The 23156-nt window shown below is 46.8% G+C and overlaps 1 protein-coding gene and 1 pseudogene across 2 annotated transcripts in view; one reads left to right on the top strand and one right to left on the bottom strand.

Moving 5' to 3' along the window:
- Positions 1-4630: 4630 nt before the first annotated feature.
- Positions 4631-7956, top strand: LOC144099001 (uncharacterized; annotated as a pseudogene).
- A 1915-nt stretch (positions 7957-9871) lies between these two features.
- Positions 9872-23156, bottom strand: part of l(3)73Ah (polycomb group ring finger 3-like lethal (3) 73Ah) — a 34836-nt gene continuing 21551 nt past the window's right edge. For both annotated transcript variants that reach the window (XM_077645680.1, XM_077645679.1), the window contains exon 9: positions 9872-21900. In XM_077645680.1, the coding sequence (XP_077501806.1) occupies positions 21856-21900 (45 nt within the window). In that variant the 3' untranslated portion in view covers positions 9872-21855. The remainder of the gene's footprint in view (positions 21901-23156) is intronic.

Genomic DNA, 23156 nt, shown 5'->3' with positions numbered 1-23156 from the left:
ATTGAATATTAGTTAACCAGCCTGCTAGTTAGAACTTCTTAGCGGTATTCTGATGTGCTACACCACTGAAAATGTTACTCCGAAAAAAGAGCTCTTCTAACTCAAAACGCCTATTTAAAAAAAAAATTGCATGTGTAAAGTCTTAGGTGAAACACCCTGTAGTTATATTTTCCTTGTGAATCAACTGTTAAGTTCGCTTGGACTCGGTTAGCGATATACACAACAACAATGGTTCAGACGAAAGAAGAGAGTTTAAATGACGTTTCGACCACGGGACAGGGCCTTCGTGAGAAAGGCCGACCAAGGCCTGACGCAGGCCGGTCCCGCGGTCGAAACGTCATCTAAACTCTCTTCTCTCCTCTGAACCATTGTCGTTCACTTTCTTTGCTCCTGCGTGCAGTGCCAAGTACTTAAAAGATGCAATGAATAACGGGGCTTTTTTTTTCAGTATGAAAGCACTAATCCGGAGGTTCAGACCCAAGCAAAATCATATCTTGTGTGTGCACCTGACAGCGTAGAAAAAAGGAGCACAAAACAAAAAAGAATAGATACCCCATAGTTGAGTGTGCCCAACACGATGGTGACCCCCAAATTTGGACCACCCACTCCTAAAATTTGGCCTACCCCCACTCCCCAAATTTGACCTCGGCCGATTTGGACCAAAATTAGTGCGCAGCTAATTGAGTGTGCCCAATACGATGGTGGCCCCTACATTTAGCCCACTCACCCTCAGAATTTGACCCACCCCACCCCGAATTTGGACCTCAGCCGATTTGGACCAAAATTGATGTCCAAACTAGTTTGTGTGTGCCCAACATGATAGTGGCCATCAAATTTTTCCTACACACCCGAAAAATTGCCAAACAATCAGGCAACTCTCGTGTAAACAAAGCATGCAATTAAGCCAAGTTAAAACAGCTAACAAAAACAAGAACAAAAGCACATGCTTTCGCACTGAATCGAGTGTTGTAAACAGTAATTTTTTTTTCGGCTGTATTTAGTGGTTTACATTTTTTTGCAAGCACTGAAGCCGCAAGACACGAACATGTGGAAACGTGTGAGCCCTCATTCGAACATGCCGCCCGCGGTGACGCCGTCTGTCGCCGGTGGTTGCCACAGTGCACCCCCTTCTTTCTCCTTGGTCCTTGAGCCAGCAGACACGTATGCCTGAGTTGTCCCTGATCCGGAACAAAAGCAATGCCTCTCACGTTTTCTATGCTTGCGCAATTTCTTCGTTCATTTGACGCTCTATCTCTCAACACGGGAAATAATTAACTTCTCACCGGTTATTCAAAAAATGAGCAAATGACGTTATTAGAGAAATCGGCTGATAGTGAAACCTAATGCCCGCAAGACGAGACCTGCAAAAATACAGCAAATTCGGTAGAGTGTAAGGTCTCTCTTTTGCTATCATAAATCACACCCAGAAAGAATACTGTGCGCATAGTTTTCAACATCTCTGAAATTAGTATAATCGCAAAAATTCGCCGATATATTTATCGTTTTGAGGCGCATAAAACTTGAGGGGTTTTACAAGAGCGACCTGGAGAGCGCTTCATGCTTATCCCCCCCCCCCCCCAACTCCTCCTAACCCATATCAATTCCGGCTGGAACCGGAACAGAATGTTGCGCTGTAACTGCACTATAGAACCAGCCTGGCGTCGAACTGGAAAATTTTGGTTCGGCATCCTGTTTTTAATACTGTCGGACCCATTTATAACCTGATGGTCTCGCGAATTGCGTTCGTTCATATACGAGCAGGCTCACCCTGCTGCAACCAAAAAATAGACAAATGTGGCGGTTATTTCCTTAAAAAAGTCGCTGTACATTAAAGTTTCTTCAAAGCAGCTACCCCATGAAGCCGCTTTCCAAGCTCCCCAGGAGCATATATATGCTCCTGTCCGAGACCCTTGCTGTCGACGAGCCGCTTTAGGAATGCGGTAATGCCGATAAAGATTCATGGGGGACGAAGATGAAGAAGACATGCCAGCGAAACGGAGACATTGGCTCCGGCTTTTATGGTCAATTTTGCAGCGTTAATTATTTGTTACTGCGGTATAACTATTACCATTGTATCCGTGAAGGTGCGGGTTATCAACCAGAACCGGTGGCTACCACAAGGTACGAAGTTTCGCCAATTTTCCGGGATATTCTGTGGAGGTCGGCGCCGTTCCTATAAGCCTAAACGAAGAGCTTGGAACTGCCCATAGCGAGGCCTAACCTTGGCGTGGGAAGGCTATCGTCTCAGGTGGCGGCTGTACAAACCGAGATGGCGACGTCCATTGTTGAGGTACAAGGGGAAGAAATTTCTTCAGAGGAATTCAACAACGGTGCAGACTGGTCGCACGTTGGCCGGCGTATAAAGACCTTGGCCGGCGAAGGGTTTGCCGCTCGCCAGTCAACACCTACGACGAAGAACTTTGCCAGGAACGTGAAAGCTTCGATGACGAGGGCAGCAAGGATGCTGGGGACGCCCTACCACGAGAGGAGACCAAGGTGATAGTGCGGCCTCGGGGAGGCCTTAACATCGCGAGGACTCAGATTGCCACCGTGGCATCGGCCATCATGACGGCGGCGAACGTTTCAAGGGACGACGGGGCAGCGGATACTTTCTGCCCCAACTTACAACAAAACATTATGGTGGTGAGTACCCCCGATGATACACGTGCTTCACGTTACGCTGAGATAAAATCAATCTGCATTGGTGGCACAGAACACGTGGTTGGCGCATATCAAACCGCGCCATACGGCACCGTTAAAGGCGTTATTAGAGGTATCCCAATAGAGGACTCCCCGGCCACAATCGACCGGAACATTGTCACCTCGAGAAATCCCTTGGCACTTGGCGCGAAGAGGATTGGCAGCTCGACCACAGTCATCGTGGCTTTCAGGGGCCTGAAGGTCCCGAATTACGTGTGCTATGGTCCCGTTCTTACCAGGTGCAGCCTATATCGAAAACAATTCGAAGTATGTAAGCAGTGCGGAACGGTGGGTCACCGCTGCGATGTTTGTCCAAACCCCCACGTGAAAGCTTGCTTCGCTTGCGGGGCCGCTGACCCCAAAAAAGATCCTAGATGCACCCCCACTTGCAAATTGTGCGGAGGGCAACATCTGACCGGTGCCAAGGTTTGTAAGAATAGGTACAAGATCCCATACGTAGTTAAAAAGAGGCAATGGGAGCGCAAGATGGCCGAACTACAAGCGCAGCAGCCACAACTAACTTCTCTCAGAGCTGAGGAATTTCCATCGTTGATGTCAAGACCTGTAACACCTGCCGGCCCAGCTGGTGGCCACGCGTCCGTCTCAAAGAGTAGGGTCAGCAAGAATAGACAGCGTAGCGTTAGCCGTAAGCGATCACAGTCACGTGACCGCGTGAGCTGGGCCGATGCAGCAAGGCACGATGCCAAGAAAGCACAGGGGGGTACCACCACCACCACCACCTCTAATAGCACCGCAACCTGTAAGACCGTTAGCACCATCAAGACGCCGACGGCAACAACAGCAAGTCGAGGGAAGACGAGGTGATGAGGACGTTGAAGGAAGCCAACGAGGCCCTCCGGCGCGATAATAATAATAATTGGTTTTGGAGGGAAAGGAAATGGCGCAGTATCTGTCTCATATATCGTTGGACACCTGAACCGCGCCGTAAGGCAAGGGATAAAGGAGGGAGTGAAAGAAGAAATGAAGAAGAGGTGCCGTAGTGGAGGGCTCCGGAATAATTTCGACCACCTGGGGATCTTTAACGTGCACTGACATCGCACAGCACACGGGCGCCTTAGCGTTTTTCCTCCATAAATACGCAGCCGCCGCGGTTGGGTTCGAACCCGGGAACTCCGGATCAGTAGTCGAGCGCCCTAACCACTGAACCACCGCGGCGGGGCGCCCTCCGGCGCGAAAACAACGAGCTCATGATGAAAGTGAGTAGGCACGAGGCCACTATTAGCAAGATGGCAAACGAGATCGCGACAATCAAGAGCTTTCTGACTACTCATTTCACCAGCAACGAAACACCCCAGTCAGTATTATGTGACATCACACCGGGTAATCACAGTGCTGTGCCACCAACATCCGCCGAGAAGGAACCGGCACCCAAGAGACGGACAATCGAGAACCCGAAGGAGCGGAAGCTTAATGACCGGGTGGACAACCTGAAAGATAAGGTTGACCACATCGAGGAACATCTCGACAGGCTCGACGATTATATTAAAACAACCTTCACCAAGATGATTAACGACAAGTTCGCCGCCATTGAGCTGACGTGTCAGCAGTTAACGAACGCAATACAGCAAATAATGCAGCAGTACAATCCGCAACAATCATGGCCGCTTCAGCAGCAGCACCAACTACAACAACAGTGAAGGGTCTCGTGACCTGGCACTGGAACTATAACGGTTTCGCTAGTAAGGCAGTCTTGCAGCAACACATAACACAAGTAGCACGCAAGCCCGACATCATCCTGATACAAGAGACTCGCACTGATGCGGTATCGCTACCTGGTTATCGGGTATACGCCAAGTCTCCGAAGGTCACCGGTGGTAGAGGGATATGCACATTGGTTCGCAAGGGACTCACCTTCATTGAGCATGAGTTGCAAAACAGTAAAATTGAATACACTTTCATCGAGGTCGTTATGGGCAAGAAACAAAAGAACAGCACTTTTCTGCTCAACGTCTACAGCAGCCCTTTACACAAGAAACCGAAATTCAAGACGCTCCTTCACATAGCAAGCACAGTGGCGGGGAATCACAGGCTCGTCGCCTGCGGGGACTTCAACGCGGCGCACCCGGCATGGGGATATAACAAGCAATTGGCCAAGGGGCGCGACCTGTTCCAAGACACAATAGACCTGGGCTTCACCCTCATCACAGACCCGACTGATCCTACGAGGATTGGGAACTCTGTGTCCAGAGACATGACGCCGGACCTCACGTTTGTGAAGAACGACGAGAAGGGCAGTATCTCCTGGCACAACACGGGGTGTGAGCTCGGTAGCGACCACTACATCGTAGAGGTCATCATACCAGAGGAGATCAAGGCCTCGCAGGACACCAGAAAACATAATTTTACGGATTGGGATGCCTTCCGTAGCCTATTACCAACGGAGGTGGAGGAAATCGAGAACATAGCAGAATGGTCAGCCCATATCGCGGGGAAGATCAAGGAGGCGACCAAGGTCATAGAAACGGATGAAAAGGTTGACAAGGTTGACAGCTGCCTGGCGCATTTAATCGCGGCAAAGCACTCTATCCTAAATAGATGGAAGAAGCAACGACTCCACTGGCGCCTCAGGAAGAAGGTGGCGGAGCTGAATCGCTCCATCGAAGCCCATTGTCGGGTGCTCTGCACGCAACAGTGGAACGAAATCTGTAGCGGCGCAGACGGCCAAATGCATTGCGGTAGGACCTGGAACTTATTGCGGCATCTGCTCGACGAGACTAAAACAAAATCCCACCAACGCGACCGCCTCGCAAAGATCATTTACAGATCAGTCAAAGAATACGGGGAACCCGAAGTAATCAGACGTATAGACAGCAAGTACCTCCCAATTACACCCACGGATAGCCATCCCGAGTACAGCGGTCAAGCTAACGAGAAGCTGGACCGCGTCATCAGCGTCGAGGAGGTTCGAGCGGCCCTGCACCAACTAAACAGCAGGTCAGCGGTCGGCCCAGATAACATCTCGAACAGAGCACTCAAGAACCTCAGCGATGTGGCGATCGAGAACCTCGCCGGTTATTACAATAAGTGCTGGAGGGCGGGGTCACTGCCCCAGCGGTGGAAGACTACCAAAACAATCCTTATTCCCAAACCAGGCAGGCCACCGAACACGGACAACCTCCGGCCCATCTCGCTCACGTCCTGCGTGGGCAAGATGTTGGAGCACGTCCTCATGTGTAGGTGGCAGGATTACCTGGAGGAGTCGGGACTTTATCCCACCACGATCATCGGGTTTCGCCGTTCCCTCAGCACGCAAGATGCGATGATTCTCTTGAAAAACGATATCATTGACGCTGATACCCGAACGAAAGATAACAAACCTATCCTAGGGCTGGACCTGCAGAGCGCCTTCGACAAAGTGAAACACTCTGCGATCCTAGCGCAGGTGTCCACACTCAACATGGGCACAAGAACGTACAATTACATCAGGAACTTTCTGACGGGGCGGACTATCGAGCTCTACGCCGGAGATCTACGGCTCCAACCGAAATGGCTCGGCAGTGTCGGGACCCCCCAGGGCTCGGTCATCTCCCCGTTGTTATTCAACCTCGTTATGATCGGGGTGGCCAAGCGACTCTCTCGAGTTGAGGGGGTCCGGCACACTATCTATGCCGATGACATCACGCTGTGGGTTCCGGGAGGCAGCGATGGTCACATTGAGACCACCCTGCAAGAAGCCGTCGACGCGATTGAAGACCAGCTAAACGGATCCGGATTGATCTGCTCACCGGCCAAGTCAGAACTCCTGGTGTTACCACCAAAGTACGTCAGACGTAACAAAAGCGAACCGAGGGATTACGAGGCCATCAAGATCGTCACGAGGAACGGTCAAGTGATCCCTGAGGTCGACAAAATCCGGGTGCTTGGCATGATTATAGACAAGCGACGGGGCAATGGCGAGACCATTTCCCGTCTTACAGCCAAGATTACCAACGCAATACGCCTCATCCGACGAGTCGCCAACCGCAAGGCCGGTATGAAAGAAGAAAATTAAGTTTGATTCGGCTTGTGCACTCCTTCGTAGTTAGCCACGTCACCTACGTTGCAGCCTTTCACAACTGGGTGCAGTGTGAAAAGAATAAGATCAACGGCCTCATACGCCGAGCTTACAAGGCGGCGCTCGGCCTTTTCGAGTGTACGGACACCAACAAGCTCCTGAAACTCGGGGTCCACAATACCCTTGAGGAACTTGCGGAAGCGCAACAGACTGCCCAGCTAGAGCGGCTCTCTATGACCGAGGCCGGTAGGCGTATACTTCATTACTTGGGCTTCACGCCCAGGTTGAAAAAGGCCACTAGTGACGTTCCTATTCCCGACGGGACCCGATGCCGGATTCGGGTAGACCTCATCCCGAGAAACATGAACCCTGAGTTTAATAAGGAGCGAAGAGCGGCGAGGGCCAAATTCCTCATCGACTTTCATGCCAAGGATGCGCACGCCAGGTTCGTGGATGCGGCTGAATACCAGGGAGACCACACGGCGTTCGTAGCTACTGTCATAGATGCGTCATCAGGCGCCACGAGGGCAGCGGCAAGCTTACGGGTCCCAGAGGCATGTCAGGCGGAGGAGGTAGCCATTGCCTTGGCCATTGCCGACCCCGGATGCCAAACGGTGCTGTGTGATTCCCGAAGTGCAGTGCGGAATTATGCCAAGGGCAAAGTGTGCGGTGAGGCTGTGCGCGTTCTGTGCTCGACTGACCTACAACGGGAAGAAAGGTATGTCAGACTCAGGTGGTTCCCGGCGCATGCGGGCAACGATGCGTCGGAGAAGCACGCTAACCACAACGAGACGGCACATGCAGTGGCGCGAGCGCTAACCAACCGCGCCGCTGCAACCGACCGTCCAACGTGGTGTAGTGCCAAAGACCACATGACAACATTCAATGAACTTACGCAGTTTTACCGCCTCGCTCGAAGGACTTTCCATCCCCCACACCCGGGACTGAGCCGAGCGGAGGCGGTGCTGTTTAAACAACTACAAACTGGTTCTTTACCAACCCCGGTGTTAATGACTCATCTATACCCAAACTTATATGAAAGTGATGTGTGTCGCGTGTGCCAGCGGGAGAGGGCAACTCTGACGCACATCCAATGGGACTGCACAAAATTCCCCGACGAGGCTTCTAAAAGCATAACGATTCCGCCGCGACTCGCGGCTGCGGCGGAATGCTCTGACCGTGACGTGCAAACCTGGGCCGTCCAGCAGGTCTCGGCGGCTCTTGAGCGACAAAGGCCTTAGATCCTCCGCTGAGTTGCCGCCTGGGCCCCCGTCACGGCGCCATTAGGTCATGATGCCATTAGGCCATGACGTAAATAAAGTTGTTCCTCCTCCTCATGCGTTCACGGCAACCGGTGGTAGGTAGCACTAGTGACGTGCCACCGGAGCGGCAGACAGCAACGCTCACCGCTGCGATTACCAGCGCGCTGATAAGTGCCAGGCGTGTTCGCAAAGCACAGCGCTGCGCCAGCCGCGCGGTACGATTTTCGCTGCTCCGGTGACGTCATTGCGCTAATCTTTTTTTCGTTGCGACAGTACGTACAATATGCATCACCCTTGTTTAAAGCGCTCGAGCAGGGCATTCGGCAAAGCGACACCTCGCCGGTCCTACTACGCCCTGGAAGCAATCTTTGCGCGGAAGTAGAATACCCGCCGCGGTGGCTCAGTGGTTAGGGCGCACGGCTACTGATCCGGAGTTCCCGGGTTCGAACCCGACCGCAGCAGCTGCGTTTTTATGGAGGCAAAACGTAAAGGCGTCCGTGTGCTGTGCGATGTCAGTGAACGTTAAAGATCCCTAAGTGGTCGAAATTATTCCGGAGCCCTCCACTAAGTACGGCACCTCTGTCTCTTCCTTTCTTCTTTCACTCCCTCCTTTATCCCTTCCCTTACAGCGCGGTTTAGGTGTCCAACGATATATGAGACAAGCATTGCGCCATTTCCTCCCCCCCTCCAAAAAAAAACAATTAAGTAGAACCGCGTAGACCTACAAACCAGGTGGGAACTCATGGGATACTGTCCGATTTCAGTTTTGTTGCGATTAGTGCGCTCTGCTCGACCGCTCTACACAAAGGTGGCGCAGATTTCAGCGCTGTACGCTGCACATGGCATTAGCGCAAAAGGAGAGGTCCGATTGTGCAGCGACGCAGGCCATGCGACCGGGGTGGCGGCCAGCGAGGCATATATACCTCGTGACTGTATTCAAATTTCGCAAATCGTTACCATTGGCTGATCACCAGCCGTGCGCAGTTTTTTCGCTTTAAGCTGCCCGTCTTGCTCTTAATTACCACGATTCTGCTTCCGCTTCAGACGCACATACGCACCTTGTAGCCCGTCGAGGCACACCTGGCCGGCGATGCACTGCAGTTCAATGCCGCATTATTTTTTTGCTTTCCTTGGGAAGCTTGGAACTTTCTTTTGAGGCCACGGAAGCTGAGAGACACTTTTCGGTCTCCGCGCTGGTGGGAAGCACGCGTTTTTCGACGGCGGGGGTGTTTACAGCGCCTCCTCGTTCGTCCTAAACGGTGGTGCTGCCACCGTTGTTCGTTTCCTTCAAGACGCAATGCCAGAGCCCCTAAATATTTTTACGGCATCTCCACCCTCGTTCGTAATAAGCGATCGTTCATTTTAACTGCGGTCTTTATAAGTGGACTAGACTATTTGCAATAACCAATGTTTCACAAGAGCTGGTTAGCGTTTGAATGTTAATAAAACTATTCGCAAAAACCGAAGTGTTTCACAAGAGCAGGTTAACGTTTGAATGTATCGAAACTATATAAGGTTAATAAGGTAAAGGTAGCTTCTGAAAAAGTTGAAATTCTGCCATAATGGTAACTAAAAGGCAACCACATGCGATCAGTGCCAAGTCTAACTTGGAGCCGTTACTATTTTTAAAAGTCAATATTCAGTAACGGTAAGGGGACGAACATGGCCTGCATCATACATTTAACTTGACCTAACGTGACCCTTTATTGTTGCACTAGAATTACCAGGTACTGAAGGTTTTTCAAGAAACCTTCTTGAAGAACAAAAACGAAACGAGATTTCCTAACAAGGAGTTATAGACACCTATTTTGCAAGACATAAATACCAACCTTTAGTGAAATATGTAGCCATAGGCAAAGCGCTGCAGTAAAGCAATCTCTGAGGTAAAGCAATATTTGTCCCATGAAAGTTTTCATTTTATTGTACATTTATGAAAATTTACAGTACTGTACACTGCTTGATGTCGAGATAAAATTACCAGGACACACACATGCAGAAAAAAAGTAGTGGCTCAATAGAGCGCAATAACATGCAAAGCAACAAATAAAAAGACCATACAAAATAATGACAATAAGAAAATGTACTAAAAATCCAAGTGAAAATCCACGTACTGCACTAAATCTTGCACCCAAAAGCCAAAAGGGCAATGGTAACAGTAAAAAATAGAAATATCAACAAGATTCTAAAAACAAACTTCAATAAAAAAACCTTCAAGGCCTTTATACATAAGTTTAAAACCACATGCAGTTTGAAGCTATTGCTGTAGGCGAGGGAAGCATTTGCCAATGGATTTATAACTGCATGCCACTCAGTACTGCCTTGTTGGTACATTCTTCACAGGTGAGAAAAAAATTTAGTGCAATCGATGGCTCAATTCTCCAAGCACCTTAATTAAGAATGCAGGTAGCACAATTGGAGTTATTTCAAACTCTGAGAACAAATTCTCAAATTTGCTCTTTTGTTGTGCAGTTAGAATTAGGCACATGTCACGATTTTTGCCCCTGAACAATAATTATAGACTACTTCAAGTGAAAGCAATCTGCATCCCTTCACCCAGAACCCAAATTGAAAGCAAGCTATTAAACAAGTACACAAAATTGAGCTTGATAATACACAGCATTACAAAAATTTGCCAAGGCAACAAGTAATGCATGTACACAGGTTGCACAATAATGCAATTCAATTTTGAACTAAACAGCCATCTGCAAATGTCTGTAAAATCTTGCCAAAACTACAACCAAGCTGTGTAATCTGGCATTCTTGTAGTCAAGGCACATCCATATTCCTGGTAAGCTAGCTACACCAACAAAGAAGAGGCAAGAGCTTCCATATTCCCAAATGCTCAAAGAAAACACACATAATGGACATATTTCCAATGTAACAAAGCACACAGAGCTGTTAAATGAAGCCAACTGAAAACAGTACAGGTAACGCACTGAATGTGCCCTGAAACACCATCCTTTCAAGCTGCCATATGCTATGACATTCAAAGTTCTTGTTCAGTGCTCAGGAAAAAACTTCATAACAACACTGCTTGCCCGGCTCTCATTAATTTCAAAGACTGTTTCAGCCGACACTCATCTTTTGCAGTAATGTAAACATGATATTTTTTAATGTGAAAACATTACTAGTCCCATTTTGAGAAAAGCCGGCAGCGTGTATGCCTTTGTTTGTGTACTAACAGATAGTACAGAAAATCCCAGCAATGGCAAAAAAAACAGAATGATGTCATCACGCCGTATGACGCACACAGCCAGCGGAGCACCGCCAGTTCATACAATACTATACATGTCGTTTGTCCATATATACTCTCCACTGGCCGACCTCCATGTGGCACCAGTTTCCCCGACAACATTCATACCAAAATTGTGATGCAACCGTTTGTCATACAGCCTTCCGGTTGATGTCATATGATTTCCTGCTGAATATTGCTTACATATGCTAGTCAAGTTGGAGGCTAGCTTGTGACAGGAATTCGAAACGATGACATATGCACCTTCAACTGTATGCCTTCCCATACTCTTCGCCCCCTTCCCTTAAGGCACTGTTGAGGTGTCCACAGAGATTCGAGACAGTTACTGCACCATTTCCTTTCCTAAAATAACAATTTTCGTATCAAAATTGTGATGCAACCATTTGTCCTACAGAGTTCCGGATAGTGTCATGCATATGTGCGCGTGCATGTGTATGCGTATCTGTGGGTGCAGGGACAGTAATGCTTTCACATTCCCACAAACAGTCTTAAGTGCCCCTGCCGAATTTTTCTTTTCAAGAATTTTTGCAACAACGTTTCAAGAATGCCATATGATGCACCCTCCTTATTCCTCTTTTTCCATGTCTTTAACAGACAGATTATATTGGGGCTATAAACAAACAAATAAGAAAAATTTGTCCCGGTCCGCACCACTAAGTATAATGGGCTGTAAAAAGTGCGAGTTCAAGAGAACATAAAACATATCAGTAAACACAAGCCAACATTGCAACACTAAAACATTCATGCAAGGCCAACTTTCTGGAAAACAATTACTGGCAGCCGTCACACAGTACAATTATATTTTTTGCATGAAACAAAAACAACTGGATTTGTAGGTCCTAGTGTATACAAGCTGCCCAACTAAGAGTCACTTTCTTTCAGGCATGAACTTTTGATATGGCCTGCGTGATGAAAACGCAGCACCACTCATGAGCACACACTATTCATTGAATAAAAAGAGAGAAGTGCACAGGACACTCACAAGAAAAGATTTGGACTCGCCTGAATGACACATTCAGTTCAGAGCGCGAAGTGGGATTCTGAAAATACCGCCTAAAGATAGGGATTCCCAAACTGAGCTTTACAAACAATTTTTTGGATTCTGTAAACATCCTTGAGATTAAGGCATGCATTCCCTTTCTCTTAGCATCATTGAGCCACAAACAGACTCAGATAAAGAAAAGGCTCCATTTCAGTCACTAAGTGTACACTTTTCAGTTTTATTTCTCTGCGTTAAACCTTGTGTACCAAATCCTGTGTCTGTCAAAAAGCAGTGCTTATCTAGGGGGTTAAAACACACAGTTTCATTGGCACTTCCTGAAAGCCCTTAAAGAGACACTGAGGACAACTCTACCCAATATTAGGTCTTAGTAAAATTTGATTGCTTAAAGGTACACGAAAGAGCGTTCTGGAAAACTTCGTTTTTGCTTTTATTTGTTTTTGGGTTTCCAAAAATAAATAGTTTCAGTTGCAGATAACATACCTCCAAATTAAGCCCACGAAAATAAAAATGGTAAAGTACTGTAGTCATCTGCATTGGTGAAATGCGAAAGCATTTGCATTTAAGGGTAAATAAATGATGATAGTTTGAACAACAGCAACTTTTTTTGCAAGTCATTGTTGTCAAATGACTCTTGGATGATGTGGGCAACTTTTTTTTGCAAGTCACTGCCACAAGATACTTATCACATGACACTTGACGACATCAGCAACTTTTTTGGAACTCATTGTTGTCTAACTTCAGTACACATCCCCAGCACACTTTACCATTGTACACAACACATTCACTCTGTGCCCCTCTAAAACACCTGAACTAAGGACTCTTCGTGTGCCGTGTGCGTTGCTTGCTTGCCTGGCACACATAGGGTCTGGGTTCAAACCAGATTGCATGTTCATACAATGAATGATAATCTGACAGCTATCCTTACTGTTCGAAAGATACCGGCAAGCTATCTCAGGAGATGGAAGATTTGACTAAGAAACGCCAAAGCATGATGGCATCTAACTCTAAAGACAGGATAAAACTACCAGAGTTATCGAAGTTAACAAAAAAGCACAAGGTAGCCGACATAAGGAAGTTTAATATGGAGAGAATCGAGCATGGTCTAAAAAAGATGCAGCCTAAAACAAGGTGAAGAGGAAGGCAAAAAAAGACGAACTGCGCAACAAGAACACGGACGAAAGGGAGGCAGACACACACTAACACAGACTTACAACTTTACTAAAGGAAGGAATACAAGGCAAATATATATAGCGAACCCCCAACGCACTTCAAATCTGATCAATAGGGCACGTGACAAACTGCCCAGGCGACAAACAGACCACACAAGAACCAACCGCTTACAAGGTAATCTTATACCGGGCCGGCCCTTTCTATGAAAACATAAAGCAAAGGAACGCTTAGCTACAGTGCACACTTGAGAATTACGCGTTCTGCAAAGTAAGGAAATTCATAACAAAAACCACACCACTGTAGCCATCTGATACCACTGAAGCTCGAACCGCTTACAAGCGCAGGTGCTGACACCAAAACCAAGAGACGAAGCACTCCCCCTTTTGAAAGCAAACAAAACGGAACAAAAACAACCACATCGGTCATCGTCAAAAACAAAAAAACAGTGAAAAAAGGCACCAGGTCAAAAGGGTAAAAAAAAAAAAACATGAATCAGCTCAAGAAGCTACGTCACAAAAACAGTGAAAATAGGCACCGAGTCATTTAAAAAAACAAAAAGATGAAAGACGGGACAACAGTTTAAGACAACAACGGTTTTAAAAAAGGGGGGTGAATGAAATCCAAAGCGTAGGAAAACATCTCAAACCATGACAGAACCGAAACAAAACTGAGATCGCTAATCAAATGAACAACGAAAGCATCAAACGCAATCAGGAGGCACTGCTCAATCACCAGGGCTCAAACAGGCCACTAGGCTACACATCTTAGAAAACATAGCGCAAAAAGGACACGGACGACACAGAAGTGGACAGGACAGGCGCTATCCTGTCCACTTCTGTGTCGTCCGTGTCCTTTTTGCGCTATGTTTTCTAAGAACTGTTACCAACTAGCCCAAACCAAGCTACTGTTACTCCAGGCTACACATGCCCCCGCAAAAACGAAAATTCTTTGGATGATAAGGAAATGGAAGCCTTGCTAACACAGTTGTCCGTAGTGCCGATGTAAAATGTTTCGACGACGAGACGCTCCCATTTGTCATTCAATCTGGCCAGAAATTCCGTCTTTTCGAACCATGGTACACAGTCCCGTTGCTTCATTTTTGTGCAGTCCGCACAATGCTTAGCCAAAAACCCTCCATCGTTGTTTGCCACGCTCAACCGGTGCTCCCTTGCTCTTTCATTAAAGCATCTGCCGGTTTGGCCTATGTAGACTTTTCCGCAACTAAGGGGAATGCGGTAAACAACGCCGGAAACGCAATCTTTGAACTTCCTTAGATGTTTGATTTTGCAAGGGGTCTTCTTAGTGTTCTTCATCATCACGCACACCTTGGACAGTCTGCATGGAGCCGAGAAGACAACGTTGACGCCTCCTTTTCTCGCCACTTTCTTGATGTTGTGCGAGAATTTGTGGATGTATGGAATCACATGGGCCTTCTTTTGCTCGGCGTCTTCTTTGTCTTTGCATTCTCTCTTAATTTTTTGAAGCACATTTTCACACACACTCGAAATGACGTGCGGAGGGTATCCAGCTGCTTGCAAACGCATTTTTTTTTGCATTATGATCAACCAACTAGCCCGACAAGTCCTGGTGAAGAGGAAACTAGGCATAGTTAAAAACCAGATGTATGTGTTAAGAGACAAGGAGGGAGGGCAATGTCATTAGCAAAATGGATAAGATACTTAAAGTAGCCGAAGAGTTCTACACAAATCTATACAGTAACCAATATAATCAGAACATTAATGAGAGAGACAGCAGCAAACAGCAATGAGTCATCCCATCAGTAATGAAAGAGAAAGTAAAGAAAGTCTTAGGAGCAATGCAAAAGGGTAAAGCAGCTGGTGAGGATCTGGTAACAGCTGATCTGTTGAAGGACGGAGAGTAGATTGTGCTAGAAAAACTAGCCACCCTGTATACGCAATGCCTTATGACCTTGACCGTACCAGAAGCTTGGAAGAATGCTGACATTACCTTAGTTCATAAGAAAGGAGACGCCAAGAACTTGAAAAATTACAGACCGATCAGCTTACTATCCGTTGCCTACAGGGTATTTACTAAGGTAATCGCTAACAGAGTCAGGGCAACCTTAGACTTCAATCACCAAATGATCAGGCAGGCTTTCGTAAAGGATATCCCACAATAGATCAGATTCACTCTATCATTCAGGTGACAGAGAAATGCGCAGAATACAACCAACTCCTATATATAGCCTTCATTGATTACGAGAAAGCATTCGACAGTGTGGAAACCTCAGCAGTCACACAGGCATTGCGTAATCAGGGGGTAGAAGAGCCTTATGTCAAATTACTAGCAGGTATATATAGCAACTGCACAGCTACCATAGTCCTCCATAAAGTCAGCAATAAAATTCCAATAAGGAAGGGCGTCTTTGAATGTGCATGCCATCTGATTTTTACGCAGCCCCGAAATATTTCGGTGCAAGCACAGTTGAGGGCTGTGCCAGGCATGGCGAAATCGGCTTTACATGGCGTAGTGAAGCTATAGCTTTAAAAGTGTAGATCCATGGATATCATAGGGTTGCAAAACTGGGGAATGGGGAAAACACAGGACCTTCAAGAAAGGGTAACCATCATCACCGACGCACCACGAGGAAAGAAGTGAAACGTGCGCTTCCGCCAGGGTAGGCTGTGGGACACATCACCCTGCCGCAGCAGTCTCGCGAAACCAAATAGTCCTCAGGTATTTTTATTTCCATCGGCTGAATTGGAGGCTAGGCTATGTTGTCTGTGACGAACTATTTAATCATGGAAACCCCGAAAAACAAAATAAAGGTGACAGCCAATTTTTCCAGAACTCTCTTTAGTGCACCTTTTTTTGTGGCTTAGCTGGTGTTCCCTCAGCACTAAAAAACATATTGCCAAGAAATTTTGAGTTTACAGTTGGATATTTTTTCCCTCTACTCAATTCAAACTGGCATCAAGGCTATAAGGACTCCATGAGTTCTGAGTGAAACTGGAACGTGGCATTGTCTGGCCTCAGAGATCCGATAACAAAGAAGTACCTGATGTCACAATAGCTTGCTTGTGAAAACAACCTGTGGTGGCAATACCTGTATCTTATTTTTTGGCCCTTTCTAGCCTCTAAAAGCAATGTTTTTAATTAAAGAAGAATTTTTCATTAGAATGCAGAAATGAATTGATATATAGGCCTACTTCAGTTAGTCCTAAGTGCCCGTTTAAAGTATCCCCCAAGAGAGAAAGTGCATGGCCTTTGCTCTTCACGTAAGACAGAGGTCAGCAAAGGCCAACATCGTGCACTTTCCGAAGGTATAAGGCCTAGAAATGCAATCACATTTAGTAACGAAAATGCATTTCTTGATCTATAAAAATATGACTGATTGCTGCTATGTTCCCAGCTCATATGTGCACATTTCTTTGGAACTTCAGTGAAGATTAACATGAAAAACAATGCCTAGTTGCACTGCACATTTGGAACAGTGAGCAGTATGAGGCTACAAGGGCCCATCCTCACATACATACAGCTGCGAGTTTTTGATGAAGGGCCAGATATAAGCTTTTTTTTAGTTAGTGCCAGTAGCTTCGTGAAACTTGTAAAAGTTTTACAATACTGTTTTATCACGATTTGCATTTTGAAGTTTGGCGATTCAGTTTCATCAAAATCTGCAAAAAGCTTGAGAAGTGTATATGCTCAATATAAGTGCATTTTTTGTTCAGAATCAAATTTCACCTTTTCACAGGCATTGTCACCTGCTAGTTTCTACATTCTCTCCTAAGAGCAGACGACCAATGCTTGTGCTGGCTTCTAGAAGGCTTCAGGCACACTCTGCCAGACGGCACTTTTCCATGAAAATCAATAATTTCAAGTGATTTTGCTGATAAAAGGTTGGGGATCACCGCCACTAGAGAACCACCTAATGTATCACACAGGGTGGCAGGCATAAATACTTTTCCTGGCGTAACCACTGGATTGTTCATGCTTAGTTTTACCAATAAACAGTCTATTTAATTTGTTTTAAAGAATTTGCATTCAAAATTCTGATTAAAACTGAGTAACCCATTAAAGGGACTATGCAATGAATAAAAAGTTGCTTGTAAATGTTTTCAATGCTTAGAAATGATGCTAAGAAGCATTCACACCAAGTATGAGTCTTCGGAACTGAGTCGGCAATTTATTATGAATTTTTAAAAACCACGTTTTTTAAAATTCGTGGGCCGATTGATGTGCTCGTAGTGACTGATTTTGAAACTAAAATCGTGAAAAAAGACGTCACTGAACCCATGACGTCGCCAGGCCACCACACGCTCACATTCGCTGGAGCCACGGCAGCCACGACGTCACGGGCACACTACCGGTAGCCGTGAAAATCGTCTGCTCGTGCCGCCGCGCGACCCTCTCAGGCAAGCGTGAGCCAGGGCATTGCCTTCTGTCGGGAGTTCCGGAGCCACTCGAAGTGGTTCGCCGAGTCGCTGCTGTCGCTGGCGTTCAGCCGGTATGGCGCGAACGCATAGGGCTCGATGCCCATCGCGGCCGTAAGAGTGAGTAGTCGCGCCTCGAGGTCCGGGTCCATTACTGCTAATTACAACAGACGACAAGCAAAGAAACCCAACGTGCGCCGCAAACACGCCGCCAACGCTGCTGCTTGGGTGCTAGGAGCGACAACCGGAAGTTGCAAAAGGAACGTCAGCGGATGATGTATTCATGGGCGGGGCCCAGTCCCAGAGCTGTTTTCTTTATTTTTGTCTGGTGCCCCGTGTGTACGAGTTGAGGGCGGAGAGGAGGAGCGTAATTTTTAATCGTCTATATCTTCGGTGTTATTGATGCCAGCTTAAAAATTCTTGCGTTGGGGTGATGAGAGATGAAGTGCCTATCTCTCGTCTGCTTTAAGTAATCTCAATTAATTTATTGCATAGTCCCTTTAATTAAATGCAACAATATACTTGCCAAGTTCTCTTCAGCACCTCATGGTCATAAACCATGTTCACAACTATAAATTCAATTGATTAAGTTACTTTGTCTAGAATTTTTCACCCTATGCATTTGCTTTCTTTTGGTGATTTCTTCATCAGAGATATAGTTACACTTTTGCAGCATTGCAAACACTAAACCTGCGGCCCACGATACGAATGTCAAATGCACAACATGCATATTGGTTTGGTGAACTAGTGTGTCCACAGGACTGATAAATCATGAGCTCTTCACATGATTAGTGTAAAGAGACCAATTTCACCAGAAGTTCCTCTATGAAAATGCTACTGCTGAGAATCCTGGTAGTTTTAGTTTTCAATGTGCGCAGAATAGAAACAATGACTAGAAAAGGATATTAGAAAACTGCAATTATGTTAACGATTCATAACCATCTATTCCCTTTGAAGGCCAACTGAAACGAAATTTTACTTTGGCCAGAATGGCTCCTAATGTGCTGCATATATTACAGAACTGATCGTGACAAAGAACCACAATTGTTAGAAAACTCGTAGTGTAGTCGCAAGCATTTAAAAAGCCCTGCAGCAGATAATGCATGAACGCCAGTAGTCAAAATAATCATCACACCTATTTGCAATTTTTCAAGCTCGGCATTGCCACAGACATCTCTGTGCCCAGATTCAATTGAAAAAATAAATAAATGAAACAGTTGCTGCACCCAAACACAACATTTAACTCAACCTACATCCAAATCCCACCTCTGAGATATGCAAGCATGAATGGACCAGCAGTTCAGCCAGGAGAAGCACTTATATCAGGCTTCCAGAGCAAACCAGCGCTTACCCTTAAAGGGACACTGAGGAGAAATTGAAGTTGGCTTGTATAGAATACCAGCTCCTGATCACAAAAACGCCGCTATTACTGAAAACAAAGTTCTTGTAAGGTAGAAAATAGCAAGAACCAAAATACAGGTATCGCCACCACAGGCCAATCTTGCAAGTACAAGCGTGGTGACGCCATAGGACAAGAGACGCCACCTTGGAGGAATTTTCCATCCTACTTGGTTTCGCGAATCTCTGAGGCCGACAAAGCTAGGTTGCGCAGATCAATATTGAACTAAGTTTTGTTTTAAAACCAATAGTGCACTTTTATCACACAAGGAAGGCAGGCAAAAGACAACCTGAATGTTGGAAGCAAAAAAACGGATGCTTGGCGGCGCCACAGGCGGCCAGGAGAGGTTATGGCGCTTCGCGTCTATGAGTTTTGCGTGCCCCGTGGTTCTGTTTTTGACGCGCTTCGATTTACAAGTGCCGAAGAGCAGAGGAACTCCAAGTGCCGCTTCAAGTGCTAGTCAACCTTTGAAGGAGCCTGTTAAGGCTTGTCAGATGATCGCCACGGTCGATGAAAAGCTATGATGGCACGATGGTCGGTGATCGTACAAGGCAGCACTTGTGTATTCGCTCGCTTGCCTGGCGAAACATTCCCGGCTGTGCCAGTCAACTTCAAACTACTGAACGGAAATCGTTTATTAGGGACGGGAGACAAGGTACAAGGCAGTTCAGAAAAATTGCTGATGGCATAGCTCTGTTAGTCCAGGATATACCTAGCGAAAGTGCGGAGATGATTTCTGCATCAGAAGAGTGCATTCACTAGATGCGCCTTTATTGACGGCTGTAACTTGAGCCGTCGTAGCGGAGCGGTAGCGTTTCCGCCTCAAACGCCAAAGGCCCTGGTTCGATTCCGAACCTCAACACCGGACTTCTTTTCTTTTATTTAGTGAGTGGGCGGGGGTTTCAGTGGCTCCTATGGATGCCGCCGCTGAATACGTTGGTTAGCGGTTAAGCGCAGGCTCTGTTAAGGCGCATTTATGCTACAGCGAGGCGCGCGCGCGCCTCGCCGCAGCATAAACGCGCCTTAACAGAGCCTGCCTCGCGCCCTGCACGGCGAAGTCACGTCGGTCAAAGCGAGACCCTCTATACTCCAACTGCGCTTGACCGCCGTCGCGTTCGGCGACTTTGGCGCACTCTGACCGCATTGGCGGGGAGATTGGAGCATGCATCTATTTCACGCCGAGTGCGCCAGCCGCCGCCGGCCCGGCCAGACTGATTTGGCTCCGCGGCGAGGTGCGCGTTATATTCAATAGCTGCGGCAGTTCGGCGGAGCTGTTCTTTTCGAGCTCGGCTATTTTAATCCATTCACAGTACATATCTGAAGGTACATGCAAGTTGGCGAGAGAGCCAGATCCAGTGGACCCGTTGGATCTAGCGGAAGCTGTTGAAGCGTTGTGCGCCGGCTTTGGTTTCAAGCCGCCGACTTTAAACGCGACCGCCCTCGAGCACCCATTTGTTTTTTTGTGGCAAAAAATAAATAACTTGGCCCAAGCAACCGTGGGAGACCTCGACGCTGCCTGCTGCGCCGTGCAACCGCTCCGTTCAAGGAATCACAATCCGTTGGCCCCAAAGCCCCGGCCAGCCTCCGATGGGCGCAACGCACCCCTCGCGACTCCCCGCACTGGGGTTATGATATTAAGTTTGCAACGGCTGCTCTCTCAGGAAGGGGGAAACCACCCGCCGGCGCCTAACCTAACCGTGCTTTCTCAAAAGCATCGCACGCTCTGTGGGGCTGAGGTCACTGAAATGCAGGCCAGAGTTTTTGAGTTTTTGCGAGAACTACGTCGTCGGGTTCGGGAACGGGATCCATCGTAACGCTGGCAAGACGCCGGTGCAAACGTAAACGAAGCGACGGTGGCGACCCCTGATAGACGCCTTCAACGTGCGGCGGCGGTAGCTTTCATTTCGGCAGCTGCTAGACCACACCGCTAGCAGCCAGAAATCACGGAGTCTCCGTTTACGTCACGTTTCACGTCACTCCGTTCTGTGTCGTCATAAGAGTTCTCCGTGTCGTCATAAGAGTTCTAGAGTTTGAATCGGAGCGGCGGGAAAAAATTTTTCAACTTCGAATCCAAATTTCTTTGAAATAAATGCATCTTTCTCTCCCGGACAAGCGTCAACAAAGCCATGAAATGCCGAACTATCAGATATTGCTAACAAAAAAATTTTGATAGGGTTCTCCTCAGTGTCCCTTTAAGTATACTGAAAAATCAAAAGCCCAAACTAACATAGTACAGCATGCACATTGAATTCAAGATTCTCTCTTTAACCACAGAATTCATCCCTCCATGCTGCTTATGCCTGCAGGCATTACAAAATGGGGCTCAGCAAGACGCATCATCCAGGGCAATATGTCCAAAAAAGAGCTCTCACCCTGTACATTGTTTCAATAATAACAACACCGTAGCCCAGTAATTTTATCTCTCGCACAAGCAGCCTAAAAACAGGCATTATTTCATGGCCAACTTCGGTGGGATAATTCATATTTACAGGTATGATCATGACCTATGTACAATGGTAGAATATAACAGAAAACTAACTCAATGTGGTGTGATGCTGGTGCAAGGTTCCAGACACTGAGCCCCATCTTTTTTCCTGCCCTTTTCCTGCCAGCACAGCTCGGCACCAAACAACAGCTTAGGCCTGTGCTGTTCTTGGCGTCACAATTCCACCTTGGGCCTGTAGTATAACTTCAGTGGGGGGTCCTGCACAAAGTGCACCAAGCCAAAAGCAACCATTAGCACCATGAATGGTATGCAAATATAGGTCTAGCAATTAAGACCTAGATAACTTCAGTAACAGAGTCCTCCACTATCAATTTGAATGCATTAGAAGTGTCTCTCGATAATATATAAACTTTTCTGCTCAAGTGCTATATACAGGCTTGGTTTCAACACTGATTAGACAAATGAATGTTCAATGATGCTGCCCTCCTCACACAAGCTCAAGCTGATTTCTACCAAAACAAGCAGGGCAGTACAAAAAAGACTTGATGCAGCAAGATGAAAGGAGCACCTCTTGGGCAATGCTAAGCAGAGTCTGATATTTAAGAAGCAGTGCCACCTTAATGCGAGAACAAAGCAGAAGCTTTTCCTTTCTGTTCTTTTCTCCGGTGGGTTACTGCTTTCAGTGATCCAATACAGCAATTTTTTATGGGTCGAAAGTTTTACCTGCATATGTTAAAGCTGTACAGTTGGTTTGTTAACTAAATTCTATCAGGCAGGCCATTTTGGCTAACTAAACATAACTTTTAATTCAAGCTGGTTGGTGTTGGTGGGCTCAATTTTATGTTGCACAAGCAGCTGAGCCTACCACGCACAAAACGCAGGGTTAGATTGAATTTAAGCAGATACGAAAGCTAACAAGGTAACCATTTAATGGACGGTACACTTTGCAGGCTTTGCATTCAAAAAAGTTCTGGATAGACCTGCATTATATGAGTGAGCCAATGTGACAGCTTGACACCCTAGGTTACATAAAGTAAAGTGGGCAGATAAAAAGAAATAAAAATAATATTGCCTAGCCCACACTGCCTAACCCTAGGTTACATATGTCAGAATGGGCAAGAAAAAGAAAGACAAATAAACGTGCCCAGCCCGCACCGCCGGTTGAACCCAAGGTTACAGTGGGAGTTGCACTTCCCTTAGGATGGATGCCTCTCTCCACTCTAAAGAGCCATGACAATGTTCCCATCTGCTACCATCAATGCTGGAAATGCCAGTTATTTGCTGAGCCGCATTGGTAGTCAATGGATCGTGTCACAACACTTCCCTTTGTTAAGGTTTGAAACAGTGATCATGGGTGGTACTGCTGCAATGACACCATCTGTCACAGTGTTTTCACTGAGTCATACAAACACGAATTGCATGTCATTGCACTGTATGCATGAATACTATGCACCTTCCGGATGGTTTTCAACACATAAAAGCTGCAGGTTTTTGAGAGCAGCGTGTATCAGCAC

Source organism: Amblyomma americanum, chromosome 1, assembly GCF_052857255.1.
Source record: "Amblyomma americanum isolate KBUSLIRL-KWMA chromosome 1, ASM5285725v1, whole genome shotgun sequence".
Taxonomy (NCBI): domain Eukaryota; kingdom Metazoa; phylum Arthropoda; class Arachnida; order Ixodida; family Ixodidae; genus Amblyomma; species Amblyomma americanum.
Note: the sequence above shows the minus strand (reverse complement) of the source record. Positions and strands in the feature narration are given on the sequence as shown.